At 52.9% G+C, this 12229-nt stretch overlaps 1 protein-coding gene across 7 annotated transcripts in view; it reads right to left on the reverse strand.

Moving 5' to 3' along the window:
• KCNQ4 (potassium voltage-gated channel subfamily Q member 4) overlaps positions 1–11763 on the reverse strand; it is a 73897-nt gene extending 62134 nt beyond the window's left edge. For all 7 annotated transcript variants that reach the window (XM_060206135.1, XM_060206134.1, XM_060206131.1 and 4 more), the window contains exon 1: positions 11440–11763. In XM_060206135.1, the coding sequence (XP_060062118.1) occupies positions 11440–11753 (314 nt within the window). In that variant the 5' untranslated portion in view covers positions 11754–11763. The remainder of the gene's footprint in view (positions 1–11439) is intronic.
• Positions 11764–12229: the final 466 nt, after the last annotated feature.

Here is a 12229-nt window from a genome sequence, read left to right on the forward strand (position 1 = left end):
GGTTTGAAGGCTGAAGGAGAGTTGGCTAAATGATAGGCTGGGTAGAAGAGAAAAGGGAGTTCCAGGTAGAAGGAACAGCAGCCAGAGCATTAAGCAACACACTGGGTGGGGACACTGCAAGTTTTTTCTTAGGGAAAGGAGCAAAGAAGGGTTGAGGGAACGGGACCCTGAATGAAGGGGATAAGGGAGTGGGGATAAGGGAGGAGGGCAGGTTTGGAGGAAGGTGCTGAGTTTGCTGCATCCAGGGGTTGTGGACATGAGGAACCAACAGGTAACTCAGGGATGAAACTGCAGAGGAAGAGACTGTTATCACACAGGTGACCTCCCCAAACTGTGTACAAAAAAGAGGGCCCAAGACAGAGTCCCAGGAAACCCCAGCATTCAAAAGACAGCAAAAGGAGGCAGAGCTGTTGACAGAACTGAGCAGGAGGGCAGGAGACAGCTTACTCTGTAGAAAGTGCACCTTACTATGGATCAATCTGCCAACACCCGCGTCCAGTGGAGAAGCAATTACAGAAGCCAGAACTCCTAACTTCTGCATCCCCAAAACAGCCTTGATCCATACTCCTAGCAGGGAAGAAGTGACAGGATGAAAATAAGAGGGCTCCGCACTCCAGCTCCATCAGCACCCAGAGAGAGAGAAGGGAAAGGAGAGGGACATATGGTAGTAGCTACGATGTTATGAGTGGCTTAGAGGTGAAGACAAGATTGAATCAGGAGAAAAAGCAGCAATTATGTATAAATATGGACAGATAGTTGTAGAGAAGATGGTCGGCCCATGTCTACAACTTTAGGGAAACTGTGTTGGATGGCAGTGGGGAGACTGAAGATTCAGAACTCTAGTGGTGAGAATGGTGTGGATTCAAACCCCTGTTGACATACAATTTTGGAAAATAAAGATTTAAAAAAAGACATTTATATACTTTCCTCATGTTTGGGAGCTACTCTCTGCCCCAATCCAGCTCTCTAGTCCTATTCTCAACTCTGACACCATCTTCCTAGACAATACGTTTTTCCACTTTTTAAAATTTCTTTATTAGGGGATTAAAGGTTTATAGTTGACAGTAAAATATAATAGTTTGTACATGCATAACATTTCCCAATTTCCCATAAAACAATACAACCCCCCCATTAGGTCCATCTCTGCCCAGACAATATTTTTAGATCACCTGCATGTTAGATATCAGGCTCAGGGAAAAATTAGTAAAGTCATGGGCTCTTTGGAACATACTTGAAAGAGACAAAGACCCCTAACTTCATCTGCTTTATTCCTACCTTTGGTTTCCTGTTTACTAAACAATTTTCCCTGCTTTGTATCTTATCAGCTTTCAGCCCAAAGGTTACACATGCTACCATGATGCCATCTTGACTTCCCTGGGCAGACAACCTCACCAATGTATCCTGGAACCACACCTCCCCAGAGCTCTATCCCACTAGGGAAAGATAGAAACAGGCTGAGGGTATGGATCTCCCTGCCAATGCCCATGTCCAGAAGAGAAGCAAACACAGAAGCCAGAACTCCCACATTCTGCACTCAGTAAAGAATTTTGGTCCAGGGGCCAGGTGGTGGCGCACCTGGTTGAGTGCACATGTTACAATGTGCTAGGCCCTGGGTTTAAGCCCCTGGTCCCCACCTGCTGGGGGAAAGCTTTGCAAGTGGTGAAGCAAGGTAGTAGGTCTCTCTCTCTCTCTCTTTCTCTCTCTCTCTCCCCTAGCACCCCATTCCCTCTCAATTTCTGGCTCTTTATCCAATAAATAAATACAAATAATGATAAAAATTTTTAAAATAATAATTTGGTCCATATTCCCAGAGGGATAAAGAATAGGAAAATTTCCAATAGAAGGGATGAAATACAGAACTCTGGTGGTAGGAACTATATGGAACTGTACCCCTGTTATCTTACTATCTTGCTAATCATTATTAATAAATCACTAATGAATTTTTTTAAAAAGAAAAAGAAAGTGCACCTTACCATGTGTAAGGACCTGGGTTCAAGTTCTAGAACCACATGGGAGCACTGGGTGAGTCACACAAATGGTGGAGCAGTGTTTAGTAGCCTCTCCTCTCTCTGTATTTCTCTCATTCTAGACAAAATAATGAAAAAGTGGGCCCAGGAGTCTGCTCAGCAGTATGCCATATGCATGAAGTCCTGGATTCACTCTCTAGTGCCATATAACAGAATAAAAACAAACAAACAAACAAGCAAGCAAACTGAGAAGAGCCAGCAGGGGCAGGCTGAACGCAATCAAGAGAAGGGCAGGCTCTAAGAGGGAGAACACAACTGGCTCAGACTCTAGGAAGGCAACATGGCGGCATTCCAGGGAGCCACATTCTGGGTTCAAGTCCCACCTCTGCAATGCCTTTCTTTCTGTCTTTTTCCCCCCCTAGATTTTATTTACTTGTTGATGAGAGAGATAGGAGGAGAGAGAAGGAGAACCAGAGCATCACTCTTGTACATGCACTGCAGGGGATAGAACTTGGGACTGCAGGCTTAAAAATCCAATGCTTTACCCACTGAGCCACCTCTAAGACTGAAACCACTTCTGTAGAGTATTAACTACATTGACCCTGGGCCTTAGTACCCTATTGTAAAATGGGACTGATTTAATTTTTAGCAAAAAGGAAGCTAGAGGACAGGGAGGTGGCTCCACGGCAGAATATATGCCTTGCACGCATGAGGTCCTGAGTTCTGGCAGACAGAACATCCTGGGAGGTAGTGTAGTGGTTCATCCACCAGACATGCTGACATGCAAATGTGAGGCCCTGAGTTCAAGCCCCAGCATTCCTATGCCATATTCTGGCATGTTTTCTTCTCTCTCTTTCTCTCCCCCCCAAACACACACACTAATAAATAAAAATAATAAAAAAGCATGTAGAACACCAAGAATGATGGAGCAGGTCTCTGGCCTCTCTCATAAGTATATGTGTGTGTGTTATTAATTTTTATTTATTTTTTATATTTATTTCCCCTTTTGTTGCCCTTGTTTTTTATTGTTGTTATAGTTATTATTGTTATAGATGTCATCGTTGCTGGATAGGACAGAGAGAAATGGAGAGAGGAGGGGAAGACAGAGAGGAGGAGAGAAAGACAGACACCCGCAGACCTGCTTCACCACCTGTGAAGCAACTCCCGGGGACTCGAACGGGATCCTTAAGCCTGTCCTTGCGCTTGGCTCCACGTGTGCTTAACCCACTGCGCTATTGCCCAACTCCCGTGTATAATTAATTTTTTAAAAAAGAAGAATAAAAGTTTGGAGGACTGATGCCCTTATTGGCCTTCTGAGCATCCCAGACTGTCTTCCTATCTCTCTCACTGGTTCCACTCTCCTTCCCCAACCTCAGCTCCTCCCCCGAGGCTGCCATTATCAGAGGTCGGGGAAATTAGATGGACAAACGCCTTTGCAGTGAAGAGTGGACCTGGGAGGCAGAATTCCTGGGCTCTTAGATACCCCTTGACTGATGGAGGTGGGGGAAGCCCCCTGTGTGCTGTGGTTCTTGCTCCTGGCCTCAGTTTCCCCATCTATGAAATGAAGCCTGGGATGTGCTTGAGCTCTGAGACCCTTCTGGCACTGATACCCTGGCAGCAGAAGGAGGGGGAGAAAGGTCAACTACAGACCTGTCAGGGAGGAGGCCTCACAGGGGGTCTGGGTCCCCACTGTGTCCAGCTACTGGTCCTTCTGGAAGAGGGTGGCAGCGGGGCCAAGAAGGGCAGGAGCAGAGGCGCCTGGGATTGTGCTGACAAAGCTGTTCTTTCTCTTTCTCTCCCCAGCCCCTCCCCTCCCGAGGGACAGCCGAGCCCAGCAAAAAATAAACCCAAAGACTGTGACCTGGAGGGGCCTGCCGCTCCCAGAGAGGAGCGACAGGGAAGGCAGCAAAGAAAGGCACTTCCCCACCACCACCCCGTGAAAGCCAAAGGGTGCTGGTCTGACCTCACCCTCCCTCTCCTCTCCTCTCACTTGGTGGAGTGACCTGTCATCGCCACAGGGGAAAGCCACCACTTCTGTAGAAGGATGATGGGCAGAGCAAACCTTACCCAGTCCAGCCAGATCTCGGTTCTCAAGTTGGGAAAAGAGTCTCCCAGTACTCACTCTAGCCTCCTGCTGCCTGGTCATTATCCTCTCTGCATCAGTGGGTCCTCTGATCCCCAAGTCTGTCCCACCCATGCCTGACTGACCGAGATGTCAGAGGACTCTCAGGAAAAGTCTCACCCTAGATTTCCCTACAGGGACTGGGGAGAGCTCCTGGGCTAGATACCCTGCTCTACCCACTGCTCCTCAAATCTGGGGGGAGGAAGAAAGAAGGAATCACTGAGCTCCAGGCCCCTTCACCTCCCTCCCTCAGGCTCTGCCCATGGATTTCCAGCCCGATTAGTCTGCCACCTGGGGCTTCCCCCCCCCTTCTGCACGCAAATGCCAACCCGAGACACGATGATCCTGCCCTCCAGACAGAGCTGCCCAGAAGGCCTAGAGTACTGGGGGGCAGGGCGACTTACAGGGGTCCCAGAGGTCTGATCAGCATTCCACCCCAGCCCCTTTAAGCTGCATCAGGGTCACGCATGCTCCTGGATGCTCTGTTCAGTGATTCAGGGTCCTGCGAGTGGTCCAGTGGGATGGTGCCAGAAGAACCCCATTCACCCACCTACACACACCCTCAGCGCAAACCCTAAAAGCTCAAGGCCCTGAGCCAGCAGCGCTTTCCATTCAGCCAGCATCATTCTCTGCCAGGCATCCCTGCACCATTCAGCTTCCTGCCTTGCTCACTTCACAGAGGGAACAGTGAGGCTGAGGTTTGGAGGTACAGGGAGGTGGGCATCTTCCCAGCTAACACTGGATCTGAGTTGTCCAAACCTCCTTTGAGACGACTCCTGTCCCCACCTCCCAGGATCTTCTTAGAAGAGAAGGGACCACCCCCCTCTCCTAAGGCTCCCTGGCTGACCCCCCCCCCCCCCGCCCCACTCAGCACCCTGCTCCACTTCATCTCCCAGAAGCCAGGTCAGCCACAGGGGAAATAATGAGGCCCACACCTGGTAGTACAGTGACATGCACAGTACTGTCTCTCCACACCCAGAGACACACCACTGCCTGCACTAGGTCTCTCAGAGTCCTTGGGGAGGAGGGAGACCAGTGGCTAGGTTGTAACCCCTTCAGTGCCCACCCCACCCTGACCATACTTGTCAAATGAATTAACACCTGGATGAGGTCCTGGCAACCTAGGTTGAAGTCCCAGAGTCACCATTTGCTAGCTGTGTGGTCCTGGGCCAATGGTGGCATTCCCTTGCCAGCCTCACTCTCCTCAGGTGTGACATGCGGACAGAAGTCATGATGTGTCGTGGCCGAGAGGAATGAGGGAGAGGACACAGGTAAGATGCGTGGGGAGGGTTGAGCATGCCTTGGGTGCTCTTTTGGCAGGTCCACAGGGACACAGGCCCCTGCAGGCTGCGACATCCACAGTCCCAGGCATGCCAGACACACTCTCAGCTGCTCAAAGACCCCCACCACACTTCTGCCCAGAGAGCAGGGGGATGAAAATGACAACAGCACAGTGACCAGATGGTGATGACAGCGACTAACATCTGTACCCAGTACAGGGTCAGGGTTTTAATTCAGTTAGTCCCCACAGCCCTTCTCATCGTGTTTTTTAACTGGGAAAGCTGAAGCTCAGAGAGGCTGAGGAACTTGCCCCAGGACGCATAACTGCTGGAAGGAGATGTGAACTCAAATCTGAACTATACCCCTTGGGGGAGAATCAGTCCCACCTCTTCCTGCAGCCCCAGCCCCATAACACCCACACTCGGGGTGCCAGGGAAAGGCTCCTCCAGGTCAGATGCTCAGCTGGGCCCCCTGACCCACAGAGGATGGGCCCTGTGCAAAGGCCCACACAGGTGCCAGGTAAGGGAGTGAGAAAACTCCTGATGGCTGCTGGGTCTAAGGCCACTCCCTGCAGGCCACCTCCAGAGGAAGGGCCGCCAGGGCCCAGGCTGCAGCCTCCCTCTCTCCCATCCCTCCAGGCAGTTTCAGTTCCCTCCACTAGCTCAGAGAGCCTTAAATTAATCACTCACTCAAAGTACTGCCACCAGCCCAAGAATAATCACTTCTGGAAGCACTCCTGGCTATAATGCTGTGAGGCTCTAGGATTCTGCAGCTGTAGGAACTGAAGTCAGACACCCAGCAGGGCTTCCTTGAGGAAGGGAGGCATGTACTATGCTTGGGGGTGGGGGAGCAGATAATGGGAGACCTGCCCAGTTCCAGTGATCCCCCACCTGCCAAGGAGATCACAGGAGGAAAACAACAAAGGGTGTACAGGGTAGGGAGAGGGGTAGAAGGCAACTTAAGAATAGAAAGTTTGGGGGCCCGGTGGTAGCACAGTGGGTTAAGCACACATGGCACAAAGTGCAATGACCGGCTTAGGGATCCCAGTTCAAGCCCCCAGCTCCCCACCTGCAGGAGGGTCGCTTCACGAACGGTGAAACAGGTCTGCAGGTGTCTTTTTTCCCCCTCTGTCTTCCCCTCCTCTCTCGATTTCTCTCTGTTCTATCCAACAATGATGACAGCAATAACAACAATAGTAACAACAACAATGATAAACAACAAAGGCAACAAAGGAAAAAAATGGCCACCAGGAGCAGTGGATTCGTAGTGCAGGCACCGAGCCCCAGAAAGTTTACAGTTCAGGAGGTGGCACAGTGGGCATAAGGTCCTGACTTCAATCCCCGGTGTTGAATATGCCCGAGTGATGCTCTGGGCCTTTCTTTCCATCTTGTATTAATAAATAAATACAATCTTCATTATTATTATTAATTTTCTTTATTTTTAATTATATTTATTTATTGGATAGAGACAGCCACAAATTAAGAGGAAAGTGGGAGACAGAGAGGGAGAGAGACAGAGAGACACCTGTAGCCCTACTTCACCACTCACAAAGCTTTCTCTCTATAGGTGGGACCAAGGGGCTAGAACCCGGATCCTTGCGCACTGTAACATGTGTGCTCAGCCAGGTGCGCCACCATCAGGCCCCTCAATCTTTGTTATTTTCTAACATAAAAGAATGAAAGGCTTCTGGTCAGGGCAGTGGCTAAACAGTAGAGCCCAGGACCTGCACATATGAGACTTCTATCCAGCCCCCTAGATTCAATCCCTAGTAACACAGTTGCAAGATGTGCGTTGTTCTCTCTAATAATAATAATAATAACAACAACAACAACAATAATAATATCTCTCCACTTGCTCCCTTCTAAAAAAATAAAACTAAACGCACTGGCTAAAAAACAATAGCATGACCCATCCAAGGCAAAGTTCTTGAAGCAACTGTCTTCTGCATCGACTGGGGTGAAGAACACAACTGTCCTGATGTAGGAGGCAGAACACCTGGGCTCTTAGCACAGTTCTAACCAGACTCACCAGATATGATCTTAGATGAAAATTGGCCCCACCTGGGCTTTGGGGGTGTCTGGCAGTGCACCCTGAGTACAGGCATTCTGACCCACAGGCCAGCCCTGTGGTTGTGGACTCAAGGATGGCCCAAACAATGGGGTCAGCTCTGCTCTGGCCTGGGGACTGTGCCTGTAATGTCAGTGAAAAGGCAGAGCAGCCATGCAGTAGATTGCTTTCCCTCAGACGCACACTACCTGTGCACCTGCAACCCCGTGGATTCATGTGTCCACACTGCAGTAAGTGTGTTCCTGAGACAGGCCCACGTGCAGCTGCATTATGTGGCTGTGCAATGCCAGGTGCACACAAAAGTGTAACACTACGGGTGAGGCTGGGTAGTGCCCACTGCAGTCTGCTCTGCCATTCCAACCAGCCCCTGCTGCCTGCCTGAATGCTGAGGTTGAAGACCAAGACAATGGCTCCTAATGAAGCCTGGCTTTGGGGCCACTGGCTGAAGCATCCATGCAAGAGAAAGACAACTGAGTCAGAACCAGCTTTGACCTCTCCTGAGCCTTGGTTTCCTCACCTGGCAAATGAGGGAGAGGCTCCAGTGAGAAGGATTTGATAGTTAGTGCTCAATACATTTTCCAAAATTTCAGCTTTCATTCCAAGAGCCAACCCAGGTGGCTTCAGAGAATTAGGAGGTCCTGCAGAGAATCTGGAATCTTGGGGTTCGAGGCCTGCATCTGCCAATAACTCACCAAGTGACTTGGCTTTCTAGAATCTCGATGTTCTCCTAAGCACAACAGGGTTGTCAAAATGTTAGGCCCCACCTAGCAGGTACACCTGAGGGTTTTGGGCACCACTTACTTGATGTCATTTCCAATCAGATGACATTCTTCTCCATTGGTGGCAATGGGAACTCAGGGGGCTGCAGAGTTCAAAGTCTAAGGGCCCCAGGAGCTGCCATCACCTCCTCCCCTCCTCATTCCCACAGCTTCTGACCCCAGGGTCAAGGCTGACAGAGGATGTTTACACAGCGTAAACCTTCACATAGAGAAAGTTCGCTGGGCGGCTGGGAACACGAGTCTCACAATGGCGTGGGGAAGACAGGAGATGGGGCCTTACGCAGCCCCTTCCAGCTCTCTAGCTTCCAAAGAGAAGCTGGGCAGCATTTCATAGGATACAACAAGAAAGGGAGCGTTTCTCCTGAAGGCTCACAGGGTAGATGGGCAGCAGTGTAGCATTTCTCAAAACTCAGAGAGCAGGTCCTGTGAAGGGTCTATTATCAGGGACCAGGACGTATGGAGGGGCAATGGGGTTGATGACAGGACCATGGGGCTAAGAGGAAGCCGTCTCTAAGCAAGCCCTCACTGAGGACCTCCATGAGACCACAGCAGCAGCTCCCACTTCCCAGAGGCTGCAGCTCCTGTGGGCAGAGATGGGCAAGGGCCTGTCCTCTGAACACTTTCCCACACATCACTGCCAGTTAAGGCAGAGTTCCACGTAGTTCCCAAAGGGGCTTGGCTGAAAGGTGTGAAGTAGAGGTCCCCTGGGGTGAACAGGCTCAGCTCACCACAGTTTCTTCCTTTCCGAGCCCTTCTCTTCCAGACTCTTCTACTGGGACCCCTTCTACCAGGAAAAGGAAGAGTATCCTAGCTAACTGAGTACCCTTGACTCCCCTCATGTGGATTGCCTTTGAGGGCCTTGGTGGAGGGGGAGAGCATTTGACTTGAGGTCCATTGGCAGGAAGGATTTCCTGGCAAGAACATCTAAATCCCTGCAGTGAGTGGCCAAAAAAACCCCAACACTAGAGCTTCTTAAGAACAGGAGAGATGGGCCTGGGAGGTGGCACAGTGGATAACGTACTGGACTCTCAAGCATGAAGTCCTGAGTTTGATCCTCAGTATTCTCTTTGCCAGAGTGATGTTTTGGTTCTCTCTTATAAATAAATAAATACTTTAATTTTTTTTTTAAAGAGTCACTAAAGCAGATGGAAGTTTACTGGGAAATCTAAGTATTGAGATGTTTTGGTGCTGCATTTCCTTCTGAGCTGAGAGATACCTCGACCCTGGGCTCCTGGGGACACGTGGTCAGAATAGGCATGCCCCCTGGACAAGGCATTCCTGGCATCAAGAAAGGGCAGGATGTGGGGCAAAGGTGCCAGCAGATTTAGCTCCTGCCGAGGAAGGAGAGGCTCATACAGAGGAGGTGAAGACAGTGACTGGCCAAAGGTCAAGAGACAGGTTCTTCACCTCAAGTGACCCCTGCGGGGGCTGAGAGGCCAGTGTTGGGGAGTAAGGACCTCTATATAAGGTCTGATTTCCCTAGGCTCAGGCATTCCCTACAAGCCTACTCCCAAGAGGAGGCCAAGGGGAATTCAGCTGCTCCCCAAGGCAGTGTCTTGTCCTCCTTGGGTACCTAACGCTACAGTGTGGGCAAAGATGCCGCAGTGCAGCCACTCTTAATTAACAGTCCTTTGCCACTGGTTCCCATCCTTTGCACCCTAGCACAGAACCTTCACTACTCCAACAGTGGGCACTGGGCGCTGAGTTCCACCTGACCATGGAGCCTGACTATAGAGGTCTGACTACAGGCCCTGAGTAGTCCCAACTGTCTTCCAGTGGGCTGAGACCCTAGCACAAAGTCAAGGCTGCTACATCCAAGAGCTTAAAGACCAAGAGTATGAGTGCCCTCCCTCTGACCTTCCTGTGGCCAGGAGACTTCCTTGCCAGCCTTTCCCTCCTCTTTACTTCTGAAATTCTGAGTATGCAGATAGGACAGGGCAGGGGCAGGCAATCAGGTACTAGAGGGACAGGCAGGAAGATGCACTGACGGGCAGGAAGAGACAAGTGAAGTGAGACAGTCAGATGGACAGGACAGGTAGGCACATGGAAAAGTGGACAGACCAACCAAGGGGTGAAACATACCAGCAGGAAGATTGCTGGACAGTTAGGGGCATAGAATGAATAGACAGGCCCAGTCACACACAGGTGAAAACTCAGTCTGGCAGAGGGGACAGCTAGACAAACAGAAGGACTGTTTTGTACTCAAGTGGTAGGGGCAAGGAAACTATTACCATTCATTTTTTTTGGGGGGGGCTTTCTGGTGGCAGCAAGAAAGAATTAACAGCAGCACATTTTCCAGTGACCGCAGTCTCTCTCGGGCACCTCTAAGCGTCCCAGTGCCAGGCCCAGTCCTTCAACTGATATCTGCCTGGCCTCTCATGTTCCCGGCTGGGCCAGGCTGTCCCCCAAGACGAGCTGGGAGCTGCCAAAATTCACTCTTCACATTCAAGAGAAGTCAGTGGCTTTACAAACTGGAGGGGGGGGGGCACGATGTGTCACAGTTCCAGACCTCTCCTCTTTCTTTTTCTCTCGGTGTCCAGAGCCAGGCCTGCTGCGGCCGCCAGCCCACCCTGACTGGGAAGTTGAGGGTGAGGCTATGTAGACTGAGTGCACACACACACACACACACACACACACACACACACACAGGCATCAGGGCTCACCTGGGGGACCTAGAGAGGGAGTCAGTCGGGCCATGGTGGAAAAGAGCATCTCTAAGGGGAGCTCAGGTGGGAGTTAGCAGAGTTCTTCCACAAGGGATGCGTGTGTGTGTGTGTGTGTGTGTGTGTGTGTGTGTGTTGGGGGCGCTAAGTGGGGATCCATTCTGAGTCTGGGACACAGAGAGAAAGATGGGGGAAAGTGCAAGGGAGGCCTCACAGTAGTAGTTCCAAATTGCAGAGGTTGGGGGGACTACTGGGACAGGAGTTGAAGATGAGGATGGAAATATGGTGTTGAGGTGAGGCCGGTCATATACAGGGTCAAGCAGGGATCAGGACTGAGTGATGAGATGTTGGGGAAGTTGGGGGGATGTGGGGGGTGGTGGCTTGATGAGAGATCCAGCTCTGCCCTGGGGATGGCGGTGGAAAAAGACGAGGGTCGGCCTAGGGGGCAGGAGGCGGAGCTAGGGCGGGCGGTCGTCCCACGGGAGACCGGGTTCCAGCCCGGGGCCCAGCAGGGCGGGAGCCCCGGGGTGTCGCGGGGGACACGGGGGGCGCAAACTCACATGAAGACGTGGTAGACGAAGGCCCAGCCGCGGGGTCGCTCCAGCACGTTGTAGACCCAGTTCTGCAGACGGCGGTAGCGCTTGTGCGCGGCCGAGGAGCGCTGGCCGCAGGCGGAGCCCGAGCCGGAGCCCGGCCCAGGGAGGGGCGCGCCCGGCGGCAGGGGGCTGCCCAGGAGGCCGAGGCGGCGCGGGGAGCCGCCCCCGCCCGCCTCGCCCTGCTCGCTCTGCACGGACGTGAGCGCCACCAGCTCGGCGCGAGGGGCGTCCCCGGCCGGGGAGACCAGGCCCAGGCGGCGCGGGGGGGCCTCGGCCATGGGCGGCGCCGGGCGGGGGGACTGCAGCCCGGGGCAGGTCCGGGGCGGGGGTGCGCGCTGGGCTCAGCGGCGCATAGCTAGGACCCGGGGCCCGCGGGGCGGCCCGGGGCGGGAGCGGGCGGCAGGGGCTAGGGGCCTTGCTGGGGCCGGGGGCGGTGGCTCGGAGCCTGGGGGCCGCCGGAGCCTGCACTGACCGCCCGCTTCCCCGGCGACTGGGGCGGCTCTTTCCGACTCCAACTCTCTTATTACGCGCTCCATGCCGCTCGCCTTTCCACCTGCCGCGGGCGCGCCGCTCACATGTCAGCCTCCCCCGCCCCGCCCTCCCCGCCCGCCCCCGCCCGCCCCGCGGCCGCCTTCCCAAATCGGGAGGGAACGAGCGAGCAGCGAGGATCTGGGAGCTCGGTCGGCGGGCGGGCGGGCGGAGGGAGGGGGCGGGGAGGGGCCCGGCGCGGGCAATGGAGCCGCGCGCACAGTTG

The sequence above is a fragment of the Erinaceus europaeus genome, chromosome 13, assembly GCF_950295315.1.
Source record: "Erinaceus europaeus chromosome 13, mEriEur2.1, whole genome shotgun sequence".
NCBI classification, from domain to species: Eukaryota; Metazoa; Chordata; class Mammalia; order Eulipotyphla; family Erinaceidae; genus Erinaceus; species Erinaceus europaeus.